Source organism: Pelodiscus sinensis, chromosome 30 (assembly GCF_052426305.1).
Source record: "Pelodiscus sinensis isolate ZL-2025 chromosome 30, ASM5242630v1, whole genome shotgun sequence".
NCBI classification, from domain to species: domain Eukaryota; kingdom Metazoa; phylum Chordata; order Testudines; family Trionychidae; genus Pelodiscus; species Pelodiscus sinensis.
Window position 1 is genome coordinate 320,319 of NC_143081.1, and position 26,445 is coordinate 346,763.

At 52.4% G+C, this 26,445-nt stretch overlaps 2 protein-coding genes across 2 annotated transcripts; one reads left to right on the plus strand and one right to left on the minus strand.

Annotated features, from left to right (window-relative positions):
- Positions 1-15,282: 15,282 nt before the first annotated feature.
- Positions 15,283-16,218, plus strand: LOC102447358 (olfactory receptor 4E2-like). The gene has a single exon (XM_006129273.2). The coding sequence runs from the start codon at positions 15,283-15,285 to the stop codon at positions 16,216-16,218; it is 936 nt and encodes a 311-aa protein (XP_006129335.2).
- A 4,229-nt stretch (positions 16,219-20,447) lies between these two features.
- LOC102447104 (olfactory receptor 4E1-like) lies at positions 20,448-21,383 on the minus strand. Its single transcript, XM_014576632.4, has one exon. The coding sequence runs from the start codon at positions 21,381-21,383 to the stop codon at positions 20,448-20,450; it is 936 nt and encodes a 311-aa protein (XP_014432118.4).
- Positions 21,384-26,445: the final 5,062 nt, after the last annotated feature.

Genomic DNA, 26,445 nt, shown 5'->3' on the forward strand with positions numbered 1-26,445 from the left:
ACATTTACTGTAGGGCAGTCCTGTGCACAGAAATGGGGTGCAGGGTGTGTATGGGGGAGCATTTACCCTAGGGCCATGCTGTGTGTAGAAATGGGGTGCAGGGTGTGTGTGTGGGGGGGACATTTACCGTAGGGCAGTCCTGTGCACAGAAATGGGGTGCAGGGTGTGAATGGGGGAGCATTTACCCTAGAGCCATGCTGTGTGTAGAAATGGGGTGCAGGGTGTGTGTGTGGGGGGGACATTTACCATAGGGCCGTGCTGTGTGTAGAAATGGGGTGCAGGGAGTGTGTGTGTGGGGGGACATTTACCATAGGGCCGTGCTGTGTGTAGAAATGGGGTGCAGGGTGTGTGTAGGGGGGCATTTACCCTAGGGCTGTGCTGTGCCCAGAAATGGGGTGCAGGGTGTGTATGGGGGAGCATTTACCCTAGGGCCATGCTGTGTGTAGAAATGGGGTGCAGGGTGTGTGTATGGGGGGCATTTAGCATAGGGCAGTGCTGTGTGTAGAAATGGGGTGCAGGCTGTGTATGGAGGAGACATATACCGTAGGGCCATGCTGTGCGCAGAAATGGGGTGCAGGTTGTGTATGGGGGGGGGACATTTACCCTAGACCCGGGCTGTGTGTAGAAATGGTGTGCAGGGTGTTTGTGTGTGGGAGACATTTACGATAGGCACTGTGCTGTCTTTAGAAATGGGGTACAGGGGGTACATGTGCTGTAGGCGTCATGCTGTCTGTAGAAATGTGGTGCAGACGGGGGTACATTTTGCTGCAGGCACTGTGCTGTCTGTGGAAGTGGGGTGCAGAGTGCATTTGCTTAAATGTATACCCCAAATTAAAAAACATAGCAAGAGACCTAAGAAAGAGTCACTGTGGCTTAACCACCATGTTAAAGAAGCAGTGAGGGACAAAAATGTATCTTTTAAGAAGCGGATGTTCAATCCTAGTGAGATAAATAGAAAGGAACATAAACACTGTCAAATCAAGTGTAAAAATGTAATAAGAAAAGCAAAAAAAGATTCTGAGGAACAGCTAGCCAAAAGCTCGAAAAGAAATAACAAAATGTTTTTTAAGGACATTAGAAGCAGGAAGCCTGCTAAAAAACCTGTGGGTCCCCTAGATGATCGAGCTATAAAAGGAGCAATCAAGGACGATAAAGCCATTGCGGAGAAACTAAATGATTTCTTTGCTTCAGTCTTCACGGCTGAGGACGTTGGGGAGATTCCCGAATCTGCACCGTCCTTTGTGGGTGATGAATCTGAGGAACTGCCCCGGATTGAAGTGTCATTAGAGGAGGTTTTGGAACAAATAGAAAAACTTAATGTTAACAAATCTCCAGGACTGGATGGCATTCATCCAAGGGTTCTAAAAGAACTCAAATGGGCAATTGCTGAGCTATTATCTGTGGTTTGTAACCTATCCTTTAAATCGGCTTCCGTATCTAGTGACTGGAAGGTAGCCAACGTGACACCAATATTTAAAAAGGGCTCTAGAGGTGATCCTGGCAATTACAGACCGGTAAGTCTAACTTCAGTACCGGGCAAATTAGTCGAAAAAATAGTAAAGAATAAAATTGTGAAGCGTGTAGAAGAACATAATTTGTTGGACAAAAGTCAACATGGTTTCTGTAAAGGGAAATCCTGTCTTACTAATCTATTAGAGTTCTTTGAAGGGGTTAACAAACATGCGGACAAGGGGGATCCAGTAGATATAGTATACTTGGATTTTCAGAAAGCCTTTGACAAGGTCCCTCTGTGACGGCGGATTGGGGGTCCCCCGTCTCCTGCACCCCGAAATGGCACAAACAGACTGCACCAGCCGGTGGAATAGAGGAAGTTTATTGCCTCTCCAGGATACAACACAGCACAGATGTAATCTGGTCCCAGAGCTGGGCTAGGATGCCTCAGGCCCCCTTGAGATGGGGGAGACTGGGCCCCTAAACTCCAGCCCCTTTCCCTAGGCTGTCTCCTCCATGCTCCCAGCCAGCAACTCAACTCACTCTCTTCCAGCCCTGCCCCCCAGCCAGGGCAGCCTCCACCTTCCTTTGTTCCTCTCCATGGGGGGTGTCTGGTTCAACCAGTTTGGCATCACCTTTGCATAGTGAGGTTTTCCCTGCTGGGTCTTGCTCCAGACAGCAGAGGTCACCACAGCCCAGCAAGTACCCCCACTACGTCACACCCTCACCAAAGGCTCTTGTGTAAATTCCATGGCCATGGGATAAGAGGGAAGGTCCTTTCATGGATTGAGAACTGGCTAAAAGACAGGAAACAAAGGGTAGGAATAAATGGTACATTTTCAGATTGGAGAGGGGTAGCTAGTGGTGTCCCCCAAGGGTCAGTCCTGGGACCAATCCTTTTCAACTTATTCATAAATGATCTGGAGAAAGGGGTAAGCAGTGAGGTAGTAAAGTTTGCAGATGATACCAAACTGTTTAGGACAGTCAAGACAGAAGCAGACTGTGAGGGACTCCAAGAAGATCTCACCACACTGAGTGATTGGGCAACAAAATGGCAAATTAAATTTCATGTGGATAAGTGTAAAGTAATGCACATCGGGAAAAATAACCCCAACTATACGTACAGTATGATGGGGGCTAATTTGACTACGACAAATCAGGAAAGAAATCTTGGAGTTATCGTGGACAGTTCTCTGAAAACTTCCACACAGAGTGCAGCGGCGGTCAAAAAGGCAAATAGGATGCTAGGAATTATTAGGAAAGGGATAGAAAATAAGACCCAGAATATCTTACTGCCCCTGTATAAAACTATGGTACGCCCACATCTTGAATACTGTGTACAGATGTGGTCTCCTCATCTCAAAAAAGATATTTTGGCCTTGGAAAGGGTTCAGAAAAGGGCAACTAAAATGATTAGGGGTTTGGAACGGGTCCCATATGAGGAGAGGTTAAAGCGACTGGGACTTTTCAGTTTAGAAAAGAGGAGACTGAGGGGGATATGATAGAGGTCTATAAAATCATGACTGGTATGGAGAGGGCTGATAAAGAAAAGTTATTTATTAGTTCCCATAATAGAAGAACTAGAGGACACCAAATGAAATTAATGGGTAGCAGGTTTAAAACTAATAAAAGAAAGTTCTTCTTCACACAGCGTGTAGTCAACCTGTGGAACTCCTTGCCAGAGGAGGCTGTGAAGGCTAGGACTATAATAGAGTTTAAAGACAAGCTGGATAAATTCATGGAGGTTAGGTCCTTAAAAGGCTATTAGCCAGGGGATAAAATGGTGTCCTTGGCCTCTGTTTGTCAGAGGCTAGAGAAGGATGGCAGGAGACAAATCGCTTGATCATTGTCTTCGGTCCACCCTCTCTGGGGCACCTGGTGCTGGCCACTGTCGGCAGACAGGATACTGGGCTAGATGGACCTTTGGTCTGACCCAGTACGGCCGTTCTTATGTTCTGCTGTAGACATTGTGCTGTCTGTAGTAATGGGGTGTAGGTAGGGGTATATTTGCTGTAGGTGCCATGTTGTCTATAGACATGGGGGTTGGTGGGGGGCATGTGGCCTAGGTGCCGAGCTGTCTGTAGAAATGGGGTGCTCTGAAGGCAGGTACCTTATCTACTGTGCCACTGGAGGAGCTCTCCAACCTCCCTACATTCTGGGCCCCCAAGAGTGCCAGGGCAGGGCTCGAACCCTCGACCTCTGGTTAACCCCCGTGTGTCTGTGTATGTGTGTGTGTGGAGGGGGGGCATGCAGCCAATTTGTCTGGCCCCAGGGCCTGGAGAGAACATAAGAACGGACATATTGGGTCAGGCCAAAGGTTCATCTAGCTGTCAACGTGGCCAGCACCAGGTGCCTCAGAGGGTGGACCGAAGACAATGATCTAGCGATGTGTCTCCTGCCATCCATCTCCAGCCTCTGACAAACAGAGGCCAGGGACACCATTTCTATCCCCTGGCTAACAGCCTTTTAAAGACCTAACCTCCATTAAATTATCTAGTTTCTCTTTAGTTCTAGCCTTCACAGCCTCCCCTGGCAAGGAGTTCCACAGGTTGACTACACGCTGTGTGAAGAAGAACTTTCTTTTATTAGTTTTAAACTTGCTACCCATTAGCTCAGGAGAGAACAAGTGAGGAACTCCCATACCCAGCCTGGCTGTGCATGTCTGTGTGTGCACGTCTGCGTGTGTGTGACTATACGTCTGTGTCTGTCTGTCTGCGTGGATGCAGGGCCATCCCACAACATTTTGGCACCTGAGGCAGGGAGCTCAAATGACGCCCCATGCCCCCTTTTCTCCTGCCTGCCTATGTCTCTTGTGCCCTCCTTCCTCCAGCACAGCACCCCACCATCTCTGTGCATCTAGAGCAGAGAGAATATAGATGCACCAGGAGCAGACACAATTTCCTACACTTGGGGTCCTAGTGGCACCCCTCCCCCCAGTCTGGCACCTGAGGTGGCCACCTCAGTTCGCCTCATGGTAAGGCCGGCCCTGCATGGGTGTGTGCCTGTCTCTGTGTACATGCATCTGTGCATACATGTCTGTCTCTGTTTGCATGTTTGTGTGTGTGTCCATGCGTGCATCTGTCCATGTGCACACAGGCAGGACATCAGTGCAGCTTGGCTAGGCAGGTGGATTACTCCCTTCTGTTGGCCACCTGAGGTATGAATCCCCCCGGACAGGTGTGTAGGACACTCCCCCGTCAGCTCTCTCAGTCAGAAAAGCGAACAGCATTTGGGGACTCCAGAAAGGGGTAGAGAATAAGACAGAGAATAGCTTATTGCCTCTGTATAAATCCATGCTAAGCCCACATCTTGAATACTGCACACAGATGTGGTCAGCTCATCTCCAAAATGATATCTTGGTGTTGGAAAGGATGCAGAAAAGGGAAACCAAAATAATCAGGGGCATGGAATGGCTCCCATATGAGGAGAGTTAAAAGACTAGGCTGTGTCTAGACTGGCCAGTTTTTCCGCAAAAGCAGCTGCTTTTGAGGAAAAACTTGCCAGCTGTCTACAGTGGCCGCTTGAATTTCCCAAGAACACTGACGATCTCCTGTAAGAAATCAGTGCTTCTTGCAGAAATACTATTCTGCTCCCATTCAGGCAAAAGTCCCTTTTGCACAAAGCTTTTGCGCAAAAGGGCCAGTGTAGACAGCTCAGATTTGTTTTCCGCAGAAAAGCCCCAATCGCGAAAATGGCGATCGGGGCTTTTTTGCGGAAAAGCACGTCTAGATTGGCACGGATGCTTTTCTGCAAAAAGTGCTTTTGCGGAAAAGCGTCCGTGCCAATCTGGACGCTCTGTTCCAAAAACGCTTTAACGGAAAACTTTTCCATTAAAAGCATTTCTGGAAAATCATGCCAATCTAGACGCAGCCAAAGAGTTTACCAATGTCAGAAAAAAACCCTGTCTTCTTTCAATTTTTTTTGGGAAGAACGTGATTGCACCGTGGATGTAAGTTACGATTTTTCAGAAAAATGGCCATTTTTCCAAAAAACTCTGTAGTGTAGACATACCCTCAGTCTGGCCATTCTTTGCCAGTTGTCGACCACAACTGGATTTGTGAGCATTATCAATACCAGCTTAAGTGCCTTGCTGTGACCAGATGAGCCACACTTGCGTGTACAAATGTGATATAACAGCTGGGTTGGTTATGAGAGAAAAGCCACAAACCAGATCTGGATTAGTGTTTTGATACAACTGTATATCACAGCTGGATGCATGAATAAAGACTCAGTCAAAATCCACATTGTGAGTCGGTGATGACAGTGCACAATCAAGAACCACAACTCGATGTGTGCACCGGATACAATTGTGTCTCCCATTCAGGTTGGTTAATTGAATGCAGGTTTAAATCAAAGCTCGCCTGAGGGTTATGAGAGAATCCTACTACAGCTGCATGAAGTAACCTGGCTTTGGTTGGGCCAGGACAGTGGGATGTGGGCGGAATGAGACGGGATCCTCTCTCACCAACCCAAAGGGAAGGGTGTGATACTCATGAATGACCACTGGGGGGCAGCCCCCGGGAAAGGCTGCCAGCTGTGCTGCACAAGCCTCACTGCCCAGGCCAGCCCTGTGGGTGGTAAATGACAGTTAGCACTTGATCCCAAGTCACAGCTGGAGTTGCCATTCATCCCCTCTGGGCGGGTGAGCAGGACACAGGGTCAGCTGAAGAGGTGGGCTGTGCCCATGCAAGCTCCTAGCACCAGCCACACGTGGTGTTCGTCTCTGAGGTGCTACCGGACTGTTTTAAGTTTATCCTGTTACAGACTCACTCGCCCCTCTGGAGCTTTTGAGCATCGCCTGTAGTGCACCTGCTGGTGCTGGGGGCGTTACTCTGAGTGTGGGGGAGATTTTGCCACCGCCTTCCCCTGGCTCCCCCTGCACAGAGTCATAGAAGCCCAGGACTGGATGACACCTCAGGAGTCATCGAGTCCAGCCCCCTGCCCAAAGCAGGACCAACCCGACTCAATCATCCCAGCCAGGACTTCAAGGCCTCTAGGGATGGAGATTCCACCCCCTCCCTGGGGAACCCAGCCCAGCGCTTCCCCACCGCTTAGGGAAAGAGTTTTTCCTAATCTCCAACCTAGACCCCCCCCCCCCCCTGCCACTTGAGCCCATTGCTCCTTGTTCTGCCATGGTCACTACTGAGAACAGCCTCTCTCCAGCCTCTTTGGAACCCCCCTTCAGGGAGGTGCAGGCTGCTCTCAAATCCCCCTCACTCGTCTCTTCTGCAGACTGAACAGACCCAACTCCCTCAGCCTCTCCTCGTAGGTCATGTCTCCAGCCCCCGAATCATTTTGGTTGCCTCCGCTGGCCCCTCTCCAATGCGCCCACGTCCTCTCGTAGTGGTGGGAGGGAGGGGGCAGAACTGGACATAGTATCCCGGATGTAGGGGAAGGGAGGAATTCTTTTTCCCCAGGAGAGGTAACAGGGAAATCTGCATCCAGCGTAACTCAAGCTGCTGCCAGGGAACTGAGAACGCCGGGGGGGGGGGGGGGGGACTTAAAACCCACATGCAAAAGCTAGAAGACTTTATACCAGACTATTACACCCCCGACATTAGCAACCTAGAACCCAGATGTGGTGCGTATTGCCTCACTAAGCCAGCAGTGACTAATCTCACACCATGGGGGGGGGGGGGGCTCAGAAAGAACCCAGCGCTTCCCCAGAGACCCTTGAACCTGGGAGGAGAGTCCAGAGCACAGACGAGCCCTGTGATCTTGCCGGGAATCTAGAACCCCAGCAATGAATCTGTGGCCTGCCCGGTGAATCTAGAAACCCAGCGGGAAATCAGTACCCAGAAGTTCCCAGTCTATGGAGCCTAGCGCCTGAACGGGAGAATAATCTTGAGCCCCTGCGCTGAGGGGAACCCCGGGGACTCGTCCGGAAGCCCAGCGAGAACCTGGAGCCTCGCCGGAGAGTCAAAGAAGCTGCAGCCGAGTAGGGTTGCCAGGCCGGGAGAGCGACGTGGCAGCGCAGGAACAGGGCTGCAGACACCGCGACGGCTCCGAACGAAGCGCATCAGATGCCCAGGCGAGGGCAGCGCGCCCTAAGCACAGGGGGTACGTCTACACTACAGCGCTAGTTCGAACTAACTTTGTAGTGTAGACATACCCTGAGCGAGGTCGCTGCCCCTGTGCGCACGGGGCCAGCGGCTCTCAGCACTGGCCGGGGCGCCCTGCAGGGGAATCGCGCCCCGAGGCCCGGGTCTGCGCAGAGGGGCTGGGGAGCAGCGCGGCAGCCCGAGAGCAGGGCGCCGCAGAAGGCGGGTGGGCGGGGAGCTGGGGGAGCGGTTTTATGTTCCCGGGATAGGCCGCCGGAGACTGGCCCAGCAGTTCAGCACCTTCAGCCCCTCGGACAGCAGCCTGATGGGCCGTAATTAGAACAGCTGCGGCCAGCGGAGGCTAATGGGCGCACCATAAAAACCCTCCCTCCGGCAAGGCTGGGGGGAGGCAGGAGTGAGGGGGACCAGGGGAGAGGCAAAGGGGAGCAGCCCAGCCGGTTGACCCGAGGCACCGGGAGGGGATGCTCAGGAAGGGCTGGGGGGAGGCAGGAGTGAGGGGGACCAGGGGAGAGGCGAAGGGGAGCAGCCCAGCCGGTTGACCCGAGGCACCGGGAGGGGATGCTCAGGAAGGGCTGGGGGGAGGCAGGAGTGAGGGGGACCAGGGGAGAGGCGAAGGGGAGCAGCCCAGCCGGTTGACCGAGGCACCGGGAGGGGGTGCTCAGGAAGGGCTGGGGGGAGGCAGGAGTGAGGGGGACCAGGGGAGAGGCGAAGGGGAGCAGCCCAGCCGGTTGACCCGAGGCACCGGGAGGGGATGCTCAGGAAGGGCTGGGGGGAGGCAGGAGTGAGGGACGGACCAGGGGAGAGGCGAAGGGGAGCAGCCCAGCCGGTTGACCCGAGGCACCGGGAGGGGGTGCTCAGGAAGGGCTGGGGGGAGGCAGAAGTGAGGGGGACCAGGGGAGAGGCGAAGGGGAGCAGCCCAGCCGGTTGACCCGAGGCACCGGGAGGGGATGCTCAGGAAGGGCTGGGGGGAGGCAGGAGTGAGGGGGACCAGGGGAGAGGCGAAGGGGAGCAGCCCAGCCGGTTGACCCGAGGCACCGGGAGGGGATGCTCAGGAAGGGCTGGGGGGAGGCAGGAGTGAGGGACGGACCAGGGGAGAGACGAAGGGGAGCAGCCCAGCCGGATGACCCGAGGCACCGGGAGGGGGTGCTCAGGAAGGGCTGGGGGGAGGCAGGAGTGAGGGACGGACCAGGGGAGAGGCGAAGGGGAGCAGCCCAGCCGGTTGACCCGAGGCACCGGGAGGGGATGCTCAGGAAGGGCTGGGGGGAGGCAGGAGTGAGGGACGGACCAGGGGAGAGGCGAAGGGGAGCAGCCCAGCCGGTTGACCCGAGGCACCGGGAGGGGATGCTCAGGAAGGGCTGGGGGGAGGCAGGAGTGAGGGACGGACCAGGGGAGAGGCGAAGGGGAGCAGCCCGGCCGGTTGACCCGAGGCACCGGGAGAGGATGCTCAGGAAGGGCTGGGGGGACGCAGGAGTGAGGGACGGACCAGGGGAGAGGCGAAGGGGAGCAGCCCAGCCGGTTGACCGAGGCACCGGGAGGGGATGCTCAGGAAGGGCTGGGGGGAGGCAGGAGTGAGGGACGGACCAGGGGAGAGGCGAAGGGGAGCAGCCCAGCCGGTTGACCCGAGGCACCGGGAGGGGATGCTCAGGAAGGGCTGGGGGGAGGCAGGAGTGAGGGGGACCAGGGGAGAGGCGAAGGGGAGCAGCCCAGCCGGTTGACCCGAGGCACCGGGAGGGGATGCTCAGGAAGGGCTGGGGGGAGGCAGGAGTGAGGGACGGACCAGGGGAGAGGCGAAGGGGAGCAGCCCGGCCGGTTGACCCGAGGCACCGGGAGGGGATGCTCAGGAAGGGCTGGGGGGAGGCAGGAGTGAGGGGGACCAGGGGAGAGGCGAAGGGGAGCAGCCCAGCCGGTTGACCCGAGGCACCGGGAGGGGATGCTCAGGAAGGGCTGGGGAAGTGACCCGGGGAGGGGCCGCTGTTCAGTGGAGCAAGGGCCCAGCCTTGTGACCCACTCAGGTCTACCTCTCCCCCCCCTGCTGCCATAGGGCCCTGGGCTGGAACCTGGAGGGAGTGGGTGGGTGGGACTGGATTCCCCTCCTCCCAGTGGGGGGCTGCCGGCAAGGAACAGTGGTGGCCCTGGGGGCTAGCAGAGGGACTGACCGCCCATGCCTTGGACTTGCTTATGATGAAAGGACTCTGAGAGCGGTAGTTCGGAATAGGACCCTAGTCCGAACTACCTAGTTCGAGCCCCGTGTAGCCGCGCTAAATTCAAATCCCGGGCTTCATTAGCAAGTGCGGTATGCATACATTACCCCGCTAGTTCGAACTAGCGGGGTAGTGTAGACATACCCTGAGGGACTGGGAGGCTCCATTTCAGAGCCACGATGACCTCTGCTGCTCTGGTGAGTTTTCTGGTGATTCCCTCCCCGCCCCCAGCTCCAGGCAGGGGGACAGTTATTCCACCCCCCAAGTTTCCCTGTGGTTACAAGTTCACAACCACGGTTGGCTCCCAACCAGCGCACCCCGAGCGCTGCCCCGAGCGCCCGGCTTTGGCTGCCTCTGGGGGTGGCCCCGGCTTGCGGAAAACGCTGCACCCAGGGAAAACATTTCGCATGTTTAAAAAAACCAAATCCCCTCCCTGGTGGTTTAATTAGGGGAAGGCGCGCAGGGCTCCCAGCATCTCCCTCCTGCCCCCAGCAGCCGCGTGAAGCAGCCGGCCTATATCTGCCGGGGACAAGGGCAGCGGGCTGGGCGCGGCCATGCCGGGGTGTGGTGCTGAGAGGGAATCTGGAAGCTGCTGGGCTCAGCTAGCGCTGCAGGTAAACAAAGGCAGAGAGCCGGGCGCGGGAGCCAGCCCTGGGTCTGGGTTTATCTGCCCGGCTGGCGGAGCTCGGCCATGGCTGCTGGCTCTCAGCCGGGCCCGTGGCGGTGCTGAGACGTGTCTGCTGAGGCTGGGGGCGGTTCGCTGTCCTAGCCAGCGGGACTGAGACCACTTACGGAGAGAGACTGAGTTTGTTCTAGGGCCTCAGCCGAGAGCCAGCTGGCTTTTAGCTCAAGCAGGCGGGGGGGGGGGGGGGGGGGCAGAGGTGTGGGTCGGGGGCCGCTGACCGCCAGAAAAATCAGTTGGGAGCCACGGACAGGTAAGCAGCAACCCCCCCCGAACAAAAACACCTCACTGACGTGGCCCGGACTGAGGGCAGAAAGACCCTCCCCACTCAGCAGAGCCGGCGGGGGGGGAGGCTAGTAGATTTTGTGGGCCCCTCTGTGATGGGGCCAAAACCAGGGTTCAGTGTGTGGGAGGGGGCTGGCTGGGTGGTAGAGTGCAGGGGAGGGTGCAGGTGCATCGGCGGGGTGGGGGTGCTGCAGTACTCAGCTCCCCGATGGTGGAGCATCTGGCCCCGGGCCGTAGGTTCCCACCCCTGCAGTAGAGGCTCGTGCACTAAGATCCCAGGTTCGATTCCGCCTCTCAGCATTACAGCAGCCCTGCCAAAGGCTGAGAGAGTCTGCGCCCTGAATTGCTGACATTGTCGAATACCCAGAACCCCAGCCCTGTGCTCGACCCATTGCCTTCCCCCTCACTGCACCCCTGGCTGCTGCTTCCCGAAACTGCCTGGGGAGAGGGGGTGGATTTTCCTTGAGCCCCTGCAGAAAAGGCGGGCTCCTTCCCTGAAGCAGACAGGGCCGTATCCCTTTCCAAGAGGCAGTAAGTCTTGTTATGGAGGACTGCATTGCCGGCTGGTTTCTATAGGCCGGTGAGGGTCGGTTCTGGAGCAGGAGGGAACTGGGTCTCTGGCATCTATCCGGTCTCAGCCAGGAACGCTGGAGAGAACGTGTCCTAGGTCCGGCTCTTAGAAACCTAGGGCTGGAAGGGACCGGGAGAGGCCAGCTAGTCCTGTGTGTTACCTACGTAAGAGGTGCTTCCCCAGATGCACTGATCTAATGTTACCTTCTCACAAGGCTGAGATTCCCCCCGCCAGACCGGGCACCTAATCCTCTCTGGCGCACAGGGAAACCTCTGCCTCAGGCTTAGAAAGCAAGTCTGAGATCCTTGGATGGGATGGGTGGCAGAACTGGCTCTTGTGTGTGCACTGACTCCCCGCCAGGATCGGCCGGCCAGACCCTCGGCTCAGGCATTGCACGGTAGATTTTCCTATGCTCGGTGGGGACAGTGAAGAGAGGGGGTTGCTACTCACAAATGGAAATTGGAGCCGGTGTGGGTGCCTTGTTGGGAAAATTGAGGTCCTCCCAACAATGTTCCCTCTAATATTTTCCATCCATGTGCAGATTTTTTTCCGTCCAGGTGCAGAATGAATTTTGTTCTGTGCACCGGGGCCTGTGTGGACATGCACAGCCTGCAGAAACAGACCCGAGCTGCGGGCACTCTGCTAATCAACCGGGTGGTGTTGGAATTTCTCCTAAGTGGCCACCCAAGCGCCCGGCTTACAGGCCACAGCAGTCCCCAGAGATTCTTGAGAGATTAACTGTTTCTTGTCTTTGTTCTTAGGAGGAGCGTGAATCCGTGGAGCTCTCTGGCAAGGGTTCGATGAAGGAGGCTGCACCTCTACTCAGCCCATCTCTGCACTAGAGCAGGTAAATTCCCTTATGTCATGGCAAAGCCGATAGCATCAAAGTTACTAGTCTGGGGCCAGATTCTCCACTCCGTCCCACTGGTGAGGCAGCAGCAAATCGGTTTCTTTATGGGCCATTGGAGCCGTTGGTGTGTCCAACGCATTGGTCACAAAGTTACACCCTTTCTCTGCCTGTTGGTGTCTGAAAGAGACGGAGGGAACCGTTTTCTGTAGAGCGTTCCGGCAGAGCTAGGGACGTATTTGTGCCATTGTAAAGTCACTGGCAAGATCCCAGCTGGAATGCTGTGTCTGGCTCTGGTCACCCGTGGTCAAGACAGCTGAAGTCAAACTCGGAGGGTATGTCTACACTACCCCGCTAGTTCGAACTAGCGGGGTAATGTATGCATACCGCACTTGCTAATGAAGCCCGGGATTTGAATTTCCCGGGCTTCATTAGCATAAGCGGGGAGCCGCCATTTTTAAATCCCCGCTGCTTCGAACCCCGTGTAGCGCGGCTACACGGGGCTCGAACTAGGTAGTTCGGAATAGGCACCCTAGTCCGAACTACCTAGTTCGAGCCCCGTGTAGCCGCGCTACACGGGGTTCGAAGCAGCCGGGATTTAAAAATGGCGGCTCCCCGCCTATGCTAATGAAGCCCGGGAAATTCAAATCCCGGGCTTCATTAGCAAGTGCGGTATGCATACATTACCCTCCTAGTTCGAACTAGGAGGGTAGTGTAGACATACCCTGAGAGGTGCAGAGAAGGGCTGTGAAGATCTCAGGAGAGGAAACTCAGAGTTTGTCTTGTTTAGCAAACAGAAGGGAGGGAGAAGAGAAAGAACAATGTTGGCACAAGAGCACACGGGGAATCCATTGTCTGTGAATACATTTAGGCTGGAAATGAGCAGAAGGTTTTTAAAGAGCGGAGGAGAGAAATTCTGGAATAGCCTCCCTGTTGGAGTGAGGCAAGCAAGCGAGTGAGTTTCAAGATGGAGTTTGATAAATTTAATGATGAAAGGTCTAGAGAACATGACCTATGAAGGAAGACTGAAAGAGTTGGGCTTGTTTAGTTTGGAAAGGAGAAGATTTGAGAGGGGACATAATAGCAGGTTTCAGGTATCTAAAAGGGTGTCACAAGGAGGAGGGAGAAAAATTGTTCTCCTTGGCCTTTCAGAACAGGACAAAAAGCAATGAGCTGAAACTGTAGCAAGGGAGGTTTAGGTTGGTGAAACACTGGAATAAGTTGGCTGGGGAGGTTGTGGAATCTCCATCTTGGGAGATATTGAAGAGCAGGTTGGACAGACACCTGTCAGGGATGGTCTAGAGGGTGCTGGGTCCTGCCATGAGGGCAGAGGACTAGACTCAATGACCTCTTGAGGTCTCTTCCAGTCCTGGTGTTCTAGGCGTCTATGAAATTTACGAATGGGTTTATAGCACAGGGTTGCTTGTAACAGTTTGGAGAGGACTCAATGAGAGAGCCCCTTTCCGGTCCCATCTGCTGACGTCCTGGAAATCCCAGGTTTTTCATCTGATTGCATCTCCTAACAGAACGGTGAGGTGGAAAAAAATTCCTAGATGTACAGATGTTAAACCAAGAAGTGGCTGGTTGATCAGCTTGTCTAACCTCCAGCCAAACCCAGGACCGGAGGTTTCACCCAGGCACCCGGGTGGTGGTGTGAATCACAGCATTCGGTTTTTCTCAGTAAATGTCAGTGAACTCCGATTTAACCGCACACGAGAATTAACAACAATATCTCCAGTGCTACATAACTGAGATTCAGGGAGGCACAGAGAGGCAAGTGCTGCTTGAGCACTAGAGTGCGTTTCAGTGGAGGAAAGGTACATGGCATATTTTGATATGTGACGCTGACAACTTTTAAGGATTGTAAAGCTTTAGCTTTTTAGAGCCCAACAGCAAATAATTATCCGCCAGCTCCATAATTTCCCACAACTGTGAACATTTAAATAGCTAAAAATAGAAACAAAGTAAATACAAATCTGTTGAAATTATTTTAAAAAATCAGATTCTGCCCCCGAGGAGAGATGCCTGGGTTGTAAGGACTAACGGGGCCATTTTGATCACTGACTTGAACATCTTGGATAGGTCAGACCAGAGAATTTCATCCTGGAGTCCTGAGTCGAGGCCAATAACTTGCTGGATTAGAGTGACTCCTTGAGAAAGTTGTCCCTATTGATTTGCAGATCCCAGGGCTGGAAAATCCACAGTGTCTTTGGTAAATTGTCTCAATGGCTAATTCCCCTCCCTGGTAACTTTTTAAAAGCCTGTTTCCAATCTGCATTTGTTTAGCTTCAGCCCCCAGTCCTCGATCCAGTGCTGCCCTCGTCTGCTACACTAGAGCACCTTCGACTAACAGGTTTACCGTAATTTAGCGAATATAACCTGCGGGGTTATATGGCGGAATAGTGCCATTTTGAGGGGAAAAACGGGGTTATTTCAAGTTAAAACCCTTCCCAGTATCCTTACTGGGTTATTATCTCGAAATAACCCCATTTTTCTCTCGAAATAGCGCTATTCCGCAATAGCATGATAATGCGATTATGCACATGAAGCACGGGATATTTAAATCTCCACTTCATTTGCAGTTTCGGTTGTCTGCATTTGCATTCCTCTCTCGGAAGAGGAATGAAGTGTAGACATATCGTTCGTCTTTAAGGTGCCACAGGACTCCTCATTGTGTCTGCAAGGCAGAAAGATTCTGACTCATTCCTGAGGCATTTTTTTGGGGGTAGAGAGGCTTGTGTATCTGTGGTGGGAATGGCTTGCATACGCTGGCTTGTCGGTTGTCTTGTGCATGGATTGGCCGGGGGGGGCGGGGTGATGACTTTGTGCATCGGGGTCCTTGTGCTTAACCACTCATCAACACGCATGGCAGTTTCATCTGGCTAATGGCGCCTTCCTCTCTTTCTCCTCCACGTGCAGCCGGGGAGTCCCAAGAGGGAGAGGCACTCCAAACACCAATGGGCGCTGGGCACACGCCTTGAAAAACCCAAGTTTCAAAGCCCTCTCTGGGAGGCAGATGCCTGCTCTCTACTCATTTTGGGCATCCAAGTTTCCCAGTTGGCATTGAACCTCCCTCATCTTCAGGCTCTGAACTTGTTCCCCCCTCTCCGACCCAAGTGGAGAGCCCAGCTTGGCATTCCTCCTTGGGTGCCGCGTGGGCCTCCCCCTTCAGAGCGTGCTGTATGGACGGGAAGAACGTCACCATGGTGACGCACTTTGTGTTGCTCGGACTCACCGAGAGCCGGGAGCTGCAGCTGGCCCTCTTCGCCCTCTTCTCCGTCGCTTACCTGCTCATCTTGGTGGGAAACGGCCTCATCATGGTGACGGTGGCCAGTGACCGGCACCTTCACATCCCCATGTACTTTTTCCTGGGGAACCTCTCCTTCATCGATATCTGCCACGCCTCGGTCACGGCCCCCAAGATGCTGACTGACCTCCTCTCCGGGGAGAAGACCATCTCCTTCGGGGGCTGCGTGGCCCAGCTCTTCTTCCTCCACCTCTGCGCCTGTGCCGAGATCTTCCTCCTCACCATCATGGCCTACGACCGCTACGTGGCCATCTGCCACCCACTGCAGTACCCCACCCTCATGAGCCTGCCAGCCTGCACCTGGCTGGTGGGGGCCCTGTGGTCTGGAGCTACCGTCCACTCCCTTGTACAGACCGGGCTTACTGTCCGCCTGCCCTACTGCGGCCCCAATGTCATTGACAGCTACTTCTGCGATGTGCCACCCGTCATCAAGCTGGCCTGCACCGACACCTACCTGACGGGGGTCCTGATTGTCTCCAACAGTGGCCTGATCTCACTCACCTGCTTCCTGGCTCTGCTTGGCTCCTACCTGGTGATCCTGGTCTCCCTGCGGAGTCGGAGCACCGAGGGGCGGCGCAAAGCCCTCTCCACCTGCGCGTCCCACTTGGCGGTGGTGGCCTTGTTCTTCGGGCCATGCATCTTCATCTACACCCGTCCCGCCACCAGCTTCTCGCTGGACAAGGTGGTGTCGGTCTTCTACACGGTGGTGACACCAGTGCTCAACCCGGCGATCTACACTCTGAGGAACCAGGAGATGAAGGGGGCCATGAAGAAGCTGAGGGAGAGACAGGTCTTCTGCAGGGGGAAATAGGGTGATGGCCAGGCGGATGAGTTCCAAATGGAGGAGAGACCTTGCAGAGAGGGACGGAGCAGCCCATGGGGAAATGGGATTCAAAGGGCTGGATTGGCAGACACACAAATACACACCCACACCCCACATTGTTTTCCGGGGTGTGTCTAGACTACAGGGTTTTGTCGACAACACTATACCTGTGTCTACACCACCGCTGAGTTCTGTCGACAGTAAGTTGACAGAATGTGGCAGTTTTGTTGACGGTGGTAAACCTCATTGTATGAGGAATAACGCCTTTTGTCGACAGTTCTGTGGACAAAAGGCACTATTGCATCCACACTGTGCTTTTTCAAAAGACAGCGTCTCGACTCTCTGTTGAAAAAGCGGCTAGCTTTGTGGACAGAACTGGCTGTAGTCTAGATGCTCTTTGTCGACAGAAGCTTTGTCAACAGTATCTGTCGACAAAGTCTCTATCGACAAAAGCCTGTTATCTCGATGTACCCGTATGTGGTCCCAAGCACGCAAGTGAGCTGACGCAAGTCCACGGGGGTGTTGCAAGAAGGGAAGGAAAGTGCCCCTGGGTCCCAGCTGGACACAGAGTCCAACACACTGAGCACATGCTGCCAGCTGACGTTGCCCCCCATGCTTATCGGATCCCAGGCCCCAGCTCGCTGGATTAAATGTATGTTGCAAAAGCTCTTTTTTCTCCAGACTCGTTCTTTAATGCTCCGCCGGGCTGCGGAATTCTCCCCCCACAAATTCCTGGCTCCCTGCCCTCGGTCAACAGGCGCTAGAGCAGTGAGGGGAAACCGGGGCTAGCGAGTGGGCCGCAGGAATGGAGCTCTGTCATCTCGGGGGGCTGCCAGGTTGTCCTATCCCAGGCTGGGCCAGTTCTGCTCACTGCTGGTGCGCCTAGAATTTGTGGCAGCACTTTGCTAGGGTGCAGCGGGAGCGCCCGGCGCCCACAATGCTGTTTCATCCGCACACACCTCACTTCACATGGCCTGGCTTTATGTGCGTGTCACTACAGTAAAACCAGTGTGGACAGAGATCGGAGGAATCCGGGAGCCCTGCACGTGGGCCCTGGTGCACAAAACGTCTAATGCAGCCTGCGGGTGTGAGGTAGAGGGTGTTTCACTCTGGGATCTGTCCAGGGAGGGGCTGGGGAGCCCAGGGCTGGCCCAGCAGCAGGCGGCGGGTTGGGAGTGAGGGGCAGCAGGGGTAAGTGTGAGGAACATGGGGGGTTAGGCTGTGGTTGGAGACTGAGGGGCACAGTGGAGTGGGGAGGTGCGGGAAGCACAGGGTGGGGGCAGCAGGCAGGGCTCCGGCTCAGGACAGACGCGGGGACCTGTCTGTGTAGGGTCTCAGAGCCAGTCACACCCGAGCGTAAGAGATTTGAGTTGACCAGGGCTCTCTCAATGGACTATTTAGCACTGGAACCCAGGCCCTGTCTCCCAGCCCCTCTGCTCGAAGACAGCAGCTCTCAGCCTTTCCCGATGACTGTCCCCGCTTTAGGAGTCTGGTTTGTCCTGCGCCCCCCAAGTTCCAGGGTGCGTGGAAAGGGCTGGAGCTTATAGAGCAGTGAAACCAGTTGTCGTCTGTGTGAAAGGTTAGTGGGGATGGATGTTGGTTTTTGGATAGTCTGCTGCAGAACGGGGCAGATACCTGGCTGCGTTCCCATACTCCCTGGACCAGTTCGGCATGCTCCCCTTTAGCCCCCTGCCCTCAGGGAACGCAGACGTCTTCCAGGAGTACCCTGGTCGGGAACCCACAAGAGCCCACTTCCCTCCCAGAGCTGGGGGGAGAACCCAGCAGCCCTCTTGATTGACCTCTCACTGCTCTCTCCAGGTTGCATAAGAACGGCCACTGGGTCAGACTGAAGGTCCACCGCACCCAGCGTCCTGTCCTCTGGCTGTGGCCAATGCCAGGTGCCCCGGAAGGAATGAACTGAACAGGGACTCATCAAGTGATCCCTCCCCTGTCGCTGATTCCCAGCCCCCAACAAACAGAGACTAGGGACACCTGTCCCTGTGTAGCCTGGCTAGTAGCCATTGATGGACCTGTCCCCTGTGAAGTTATCTCGCTCTTTTTTGAACCCAGTTACTCTTGGCCTTCACAACATCTTCTGGCAAGGAGTTCCACAGGTTGACTGTGCTTTGTGTGAAGAAATACTTCCATTTGTTTGTTTTACACCTGCTACCTATTCATTGAATTGGGTGCCCCCTAGATTGTATGTAATGGGAATAAGTAGATAACTTTTCTTTATTCACTTCCTCCATACCTGTCATGATTTATAGACGTCTATCATATGCCCCCCCCCCTTAGTCTTCTCTTTTCTAGGCTGAAAAGTCCCAGTCTTTTTTAATCTCTCTTCATATGGCAGATATTCCAAACCTCTAATCATTTTTATTGCCCTTTTCTGAACCTTTTCCAATGCCAAAATATCTTTTCGGAGAGGAGGTGACCCATCTGCATGCAGTATTCAAGATGTGGGCATCCCGTGGATTTAGAGAGAGACAATACGATATTCTCTGTCTTTATCCATTTTTAATCATTCCCAATGTTCTGTTTGCTTTGTTGCCTGCCGCTGCACAGGGAGTGGATGTTTTCAGAGAATGATCTGCAATGACTCCAAGAGCTCCCTGGAGTGGTTGTAGCCAAATTCGTCCCCATCATTTTGTACGTGAGGTTGGGATGTTTTCCAACACGTGTTACTTTGCATTTATTAACATTTTAATTCTTCTGTCATTGTGTTGCCCAGGCACCTAGCTGGATGAGCGTGGAGGGTCTTTTCGGGTGGGGGTGATGCCTGAATTGGCGAGGAGTGTAGGGGAAGAGAGGACGTTACGAGTCCCCTAGGGGTTCCCCCAGCCCGTCGATGACTGGTGGGAATGTTCGACAGAGGAACAGCCCGAGTGCAAGCTGCTGGGACCGTAACATCACTTCTTACGCCAGCCGCCTGGGGCAGGCCCCCTCTCTCGAGCCACTTCTGTCTCTCCCCCCCCCACTTCATCGTGCTCCTCCTGGTGCTTTTAATCAGATCCCAAGCAGCTGGTTCCGGAGCTGGCACCAGCCCCGCTTGCTCCGAGAGCTCGTAACGGGACCCGGAGGAATTCATTAGAAGGAGGCAAACTTGTGCTGGAGGATTCGCAATGGCGAGGAGCAGGGATAAGGGGTCAGTTGGCCGGCGGGTGTAAATCAGCCAAAGTCCCACTAAGTGTGTGGGGCCAGGTTCCACGCTGGAGACCATTTCCCCGCTCGTTCGCGCACCAGCGGCTCGGAGCTGTCCACCCAGGACTGGCCCGGGCGGTTTTCTGTCTCGACAGCGCCTAGAGGGAGCCCCCGTCTGTCTGTTGGGTTTATGCTCTGAACCAGGAGAGTTTATGGCCCTTCCGCTCCGTCTGCAGCAGGATTTTCAAACTGCGGGACTGGGTCTCATTGCTGCAGGGGGCAGGTGACCAGTGGGGGTGCTAAGGCAGCTCCCTGCCAGTCCTGGCACCTCGGACTGTGCAGCAGGTGCGGCTCCTGGGTGCGAGGGCAGGGAGAGTGCACAGGGCTCTGTGCATTGCCCCGTCTCAAGCACTGGCTCCGCACTCCCATTGGCTGCCCCTCTCCAGCCCATCTGATGAAGTGGGTCTTACCCAGGAAAGCTCGTGATCCTGTGTGCGCCCAGGGCCTCTCCTTGCCTGGGGAAAAAGTGTTTCATTTTGACTTTTTAAAAGTGAAATGTTTTGCCGTGGAATTTGTTTTTCTGTTTCAAAGTTTATTTTGATTTTTTTTAAAGAAAAAGTTGAAACATAAACCAGAAAAGTTCAGTTTCAGATGCCAGGAAACATTTCATTCCACTGAAAGGACACCCTCTCCCCTCCCCCCAGCCCTCGGCTCCCTACATACGTTTTTGGAACTGCCAGAGAATAAAAATAAAATGTTCTGTCTGCGGTGGTGAGCAGCACTCAAACGTAACTTCTCTGTCTCCCATCGAGCCAGCTAACTGGACCTTAAAAAACCCCTTAACTTGAGTGAACATTGCGTACGCGAGTTGGGTAAGAGGCCATCCTCAAGTTGCGCTTTGAACGATCACAGCCCTTAAAGACGGCCCAGATAAAACAGCGATGGGTGGCGGAAAAGAGGGAACCATCCATAGTCTCCTAGATACAAAATGCAGGAAGAGACCACTGCGATCACCCCATCCTGCCACCCAGAGGCCAGAGACCCAAATTCTCCCCAGAATTCCTCAGGACTCAGGGTCATTTGTCGCTGGCATTTCTCTGCCTCCCTCGCAGCTTGTGCAGTGCCTTCTGCATGTCCTCGTTCCTCAGTGTGTAGATGAGGGGATTGAGCAGTGGGGTGACGGCCGTGAAGAACACCGACACCACCTTGTCTGCAGCCAGGCTCTTGGCCGGCCTGAGGTAGATGAAAATGCAGTGTCCCAGGAAGAGCGTCACCACCGTCAAGTGAGCGGCACAGGTGGACAGCGCCTTGTGCTTCCCCTCGGAGAGGTGGCTCCTCAGAGAGACCAGGATGACCGTGTAGGAGACCACCAGCACCACGAAGCAGACCACAGAGATGAGCCCTGAGTTGGAGACGACGAGGACCTCCAAGACAAATGTGTCAGTGCAGGCCAGCTTGATGACCAACGGGACGTCACAGAAGAAGTTGTCAATGGCATTGGGGCCGCAGTATGGGAGGTTTAGTGTCAGGGCAGTCAGGGCCACAGAGTGGACCATCCCGCCCAGCCACATAGCTGTGGCCAGCTTCAGGCAGAACCCGCGGCTCATGACGGTGAGGTAGTGCATGGGGTTGCAGATGGCCGCGTAGCGGTCGTAGGCCATGATGGTGAGGAGGAAGATCTCGGTGCAGGCGAAGAGGTGGAGGAAGAACATCTGGGAGATGCATTCGCTGAAGGAGATGGTTTTGCTCTCCACTAGGAAGTCAGCCAGCATCTTGGGCATCACCACGGAGGAGTGGCAGACATCGATGACAGAGAGGTTGCTGAGGAAAAAGTACATGGGGGTGTGTAGGCACCGGTCACAGGCGATGGTGAAGACGATGAGCGTGTTCCCCAGCAGGATCAACACGTAGATGATGGTGAAGAAGGCAAACAGGGCCAGCTCCAGAGCATGGTTCGTGCTCAAGCCAGACAGGACAAACTCATTCACCCTGCTCTCGTTCTGCACCACCATGGTCTGTCTTGGCTTTATTGCCCCTGGAAGAACGGACACAATGGGAGAGGCATTTGAGACATGGATGGCCAAGCAGTGTTGGCATTTGTTTGGTGCCAACATTTTGAAGCCCCGGCCAAGAGAAGAGCCAGGAAAATTATGTTGCATGCACGCAAGAGGAGAACCATGCAAAACCTGTAGAACTGGACAAGAAGCAGTGGGCTTAAACTACAGCAAGGGAGTGGGGGTTAGGTTGCACATTAGAGAAAACTTCCTAACTATCAGGCTGGTTAAACACTGGAATAAATTGCCTGGGGAGGTTGTGGAGTTTCCATCACTGGAGACATGTAGGAGCAGGTTGGACAGACACCTGTCAGGGATGGTCTAGATGGTGCTTGGTTCTGCTGTGAGAGCAGGGGACTGGACTTGCTGACCTCTTGAGATCCCTTCCAGTTCTAATATTCTATTCTTTGAACTGGTCAAAATTTGAGAATTTGTTTCACAGGAAATTCCAGGGTTTAAAAAAAAAGTTATTCTGATTTGGAAGAAAAACTTGAAGAGTCACCATATTCTGCAGCAATGAAATGGCCGCCTTGACTTCTGGCGTCTCCCTGAACTCTGCAAGAATCAAGACTCTGCCCCGACTCCTTCTTTAAAATCCTTTCAAATGGAGAGAAGAACAAAAATGCAAGCAGCAAGAGATCTCTGCTCAGCGTATGCATAGAGCATGTGATGGGAAAGATGTGAAAAAAACTCAAGCGACAGGAGAGCGGTTGAGAAGATGTACAAGGGAAGAGCTACAGGAAAAGCCATGTAACATTTCGCATGTTTGTTAGAGGCTGTCAATAGGCAACAGGAAAGGAATCACCTGAGGATTCCCGGTTCTGCTCACTCCCTCTGGGGCACCTGGCATTGGCCACTGTGGGCCGACAGGACTGGAGGGATCTTTAGTCTGACCCAGTCTGGCCATTCTTATGATCTTAGGGATTGACATTAAAACAGAAAAAATCATATTGTCTGTATATAAATCCATAGTACACCCACACCAAGAATACTGTATGCTGTTCTGGTCACCCCATCCTTAAAGATAGAATTGGAAAAGATGAAGAATAGATCAACAAAAATATTTATGGTGGTTATAGAACAGCTTCTGTATGAGGAGAGATTAGTAAGACTGGGACATAAGAGATGACTTAGGGGATAAGATAGAAGACTATAAAATCATGACTGGTGTGGAGAAAGTGAATAAGGAAGTTTTCTTTACCCCATCACATAATACATGGCCCCACCCATGGCCAATGAAATTAATAGGTAGCAGATTAAAAACAAACATAAGGAAGTATTTCTTCACACAAAGCACAGTCAACCTGTGGAACTCCTTGCCAGGGGATGTTGTGAAGGCCAGAAGTATAAGTGGGTTCAAAAGAGAGCTAGCGATATTCATGGAGGACAGATCCACCAGGGGTTCTCAATTAAGATGGTAAGGGACACAAACCCTAAACCTCTGACTGCTGGTTGATGGGTCTGGATGACGGGGGATGGATCACTGAATTGCCCTCTGGCCCAGCTGGCATTGGCCACTCTTGGAAGACAGGATACTGGGCAAGACGAAGCTTTGGACTGACCCGCTATAGCTGTTGGTATGTTAATTCCCATCTTCCGAGGCTTTCAAGAATAGGCTGGACAAACACCTACAGGGATGTTTCTTGTTGGTCCTGTCTCCGTGTGAGGGGTGACCTTGAGGTCCCTTCCAACCCAAATTGCTATGATTGGATAAAATTTACCAGTGAATATAAGAACGGCCATACTGGGTCAGGCTAAAGGTCCATCTAGCCCAGTATCCTGTCTGCAGACAGTGGCCAATGTCGGATGTCCCAGATGTCATCCATTCCCAGACAAACAGAGGCTAGGGACACATTCCTACCCAACCTGGCTAATAGCCATTGATGGACCTAACCTCCATGAATCTAGCTAGCTCCTTTTAGAACCATGTTAAAATCCTAGCCTTCATCTCATCTTCTGGCAAGGAGTTCCACAGATTGGCCGTGCGCTGAGAGAAGAAAAACTTTCTTTTGTTTGTTTTAAACCTGCTGCCTATTAATTTCATTTGGTGGCTCCTAGTTCTTATATTGTGGGATTAAGTAAATAACTTTTCCTTATTCACTTTTTCCACACCAGTCATGATTTTATAGACCTCTATCCTGTCTCCTCTTTTCTAAGCTGAAAAGTCCAAGTCTTTTTAATCTCTCTTCATATGGGACCCATTCCAAACCCGTCATTTTCTGTTGCCCTTTTCAGAACCTAGTCCAGTGCCAATATATCTTTTTTCAGATGAGGTGACCACATCTATACGCTGTTATTAATGTGCAACCCCACTCTAGCCAAGCTTTTACTGTTTATGACTTAAACAACCCTCCAACCAGCCAAACCAAAATAGACATAGAACTTTTTTTTTTAAGAAAAAGCAAATTGAATGAAAACTCCTCACGACTTACTCTTGCTGAAGGTCCCACAGCTCCGGGTTCTCTGAGCAATAGCTGACTCTGGGCTAACTCCTAGTACTTTGCCTCCATAACATAAAACGTGGAATTTGGGGCTTTTCTGTCTAGGGGCAGCAGAAATGCGCTTGGTGCCAGGCTCTGACGGGTTTAGCGAAGCGGATTGCAATTTGTATTTGATGGGCAGTTTCTGGTTTGCAGCCTATGATATCAAATTCGCTGGTGAGCTGGTTAATTTGTTGCTCCTGGTTTTAGGATTCTGGACTAAAGAGACAGCAGGTGACTTAACCAGCCAGCAGAAGCTTTAATAAAACAACAAAGCCAGATTCTCTTGATTAATTTTCCAACACTCTGCAGTGCAAATAGGAACCTAACGCTACAACGTCTCAGTCCATGTCCTCCGAACGCTGTGACTCTGGGGCACGTTCCGTGTTGCTCTTCCTAGTCACTAATGCTCAGTTTTATATTAAAGAAGGATTTCTAGGGGAATTTTACCATGAGGTCTAGCTCCAGAGCTCTAGAGCCCTTGCAGGGCATTTTTCTCTACCCCTCACTATATAACCCTTTGCACTGTTGTAAGTTCATTGGATAGTGACATCACGTTGTGCCGGATGCCTAAGAAAAGTTTTGTGCTCCAGGGACTTGGTGTTGCCTGGCGTGCAGATGAGTTGCAAGGGGAGTTGTTAAGATGTCTGAAGTGTTTGAAGGTACAAACTTTGTGTGGGAGTTTTAACAGCTGCCACTAGGCTTGGAGACCTAAAGATATCTGCACAACTACTGAGAGTCAGGAGAATTGTATTGGTGTCCATGAGACACATCCCTTGTCATGTCAATCGGCAATAGCTTCAATGGGGTTAATGAAGCAACATGGATTTACGCCACGTGAGGATTAGAGTCCAGGAAAGTGTGTGTGAAATGGCCTTTAGGCCTTACGCCTCCCTTGCCTTCATTTCTCATGCACACTTCTGCCTTTGGGTTGTGTTGCAAGTTATCTGGGTGGCGTTACGCCAATGTACCTGAGCAGAACATGGCCCATAACTGAGTTGCAATAGCATACACACCAGCGCTTTAGCAGAGAGGCAGTGGAGTTGCTCCAGACTTACACTGGGGTAACCGAGAGAAGAATTTGTCGCTTTGAGCTCCATGGGGCCTCGGGATAGTGGGTAATTCAGCTTTGCTCTAGTGGCAACTCGGTCATTTCAGTCATGGTGTAAAACTGGATTCGGGTGAATCTGTGCTGCAGCATGAAAACCTTTTTCTACCGCGTCCTTATAATAATAACAACAACAATATCTCATTGCTCCTGAGAATTTTTTATTTGTTTTAAATATGGGGAAACTGAGGCATGGTGAGACTAAGTGACTTGCCCAAGGTCACCAAGCAGGCCAGTGGCGGAGCCAGAAAGAAAACCCAAGTCTCCTAAGTCCCAGTTCATTGCACTATCCACTAGGCAAGAGTATCCACCAGCACACACCTGGTCACCACTGCTTCAGTCACTTATTTGGCAGGATTAGAAACGCACAGAAGTATTTCTGTCTGTTTGTTTATTTATGTCTTTACCCATCAAGCCACAGTTCCTCTTGCATCTTTTTTTTTAAATTGCAATTTTTATAATACAATACACAGAGGAGGCTAGATTCATGTCATATGATTCTTTAAAATACATTAAATTGCCTTTTACAAAATACAAATCAGAAATGTTGTAATTAGTATTTCCAGAGGGGAAAACTAGTTGGAAAATGAAGAAGCAAAAATGTTGAAGTTGTTTCTGTTTTGCAGGGCTCAAAATGGAAAGATCAATGTGATAAAATGAAAAGTATCCATGGTAGCATTTCCCCCATTCTTTGTTCTTTCATTTGCTCCCTTTGCTACTCTCTTGCTTTTCCAAAGCTGAGACGTTTTGAAAAGGGGAAAGGTAAAGGCAAAGAGAAAAACAAAGCAAAAATCTCCTGCAAAACTTAGTACATCTTTCATTTTAGTGAGTTCAGAGCCAAAAATAGGACAAAGTAAAAGAGGCAAGAAAGGCTTTTCTTTCTCTGCCCCCATTTTTTTATTCAAAGTGGGAAAGAAGTAAATAAATAAGGGAAACCTTCCCACAATTTTTCTCTGGTTTTTACCTTTGCACCATCTATAAAAAGGCCAAAAATGATACAAGAGGGAAAATGTACATTAATGTCAACATGAAAATATAGATAGTTTTTGATGGATACTGGGATAAAAACAAATATTTGATGTAAAGACTGATACAATTTTGACCAGCTGTAGCTTTCAGGCCAGGTGTGGGCAATAAATTGGTGGCAGTTCACCATGGTTAGTCCCTGGTGGGCCACTGCTGCTATATTTACCTGCCTCTCTGCAGGTACAGGTGATTGCAGTGCCTATTGGCTGGGAACAGCGATCCGTGGCCAATGGGAGCTACGATCCCCCATAACTACAGAGGTGCAGGTAAATACACAGTGTGTGGGCCCACTAGCGACTAACCCTGGCAAACCGTACACAATCAGTGCTCAGTATTTGCCCACCCCTGTTTTAGGCTCTGTGGCCTGTATTCGTTAGGGGGTTTAGGCATTGAAAGGGAGAGAGAG

Coding starts and splice junctions, on each gene's coding strand:
- LOC102447104 (XM_014576632.4), bottom strand. CDS start 21,383: ATGGTGGTGCAGAACGAGAGCAGGGTGAATGAGTTTGTCCTGTCTGGC.
- LOC102447358 (XM_006129273.2), top strand. CDS start 15,283: ATGGACGGGAAGAACGTCACCATGGTGACGCACTTTGTGTTGCTCGGA.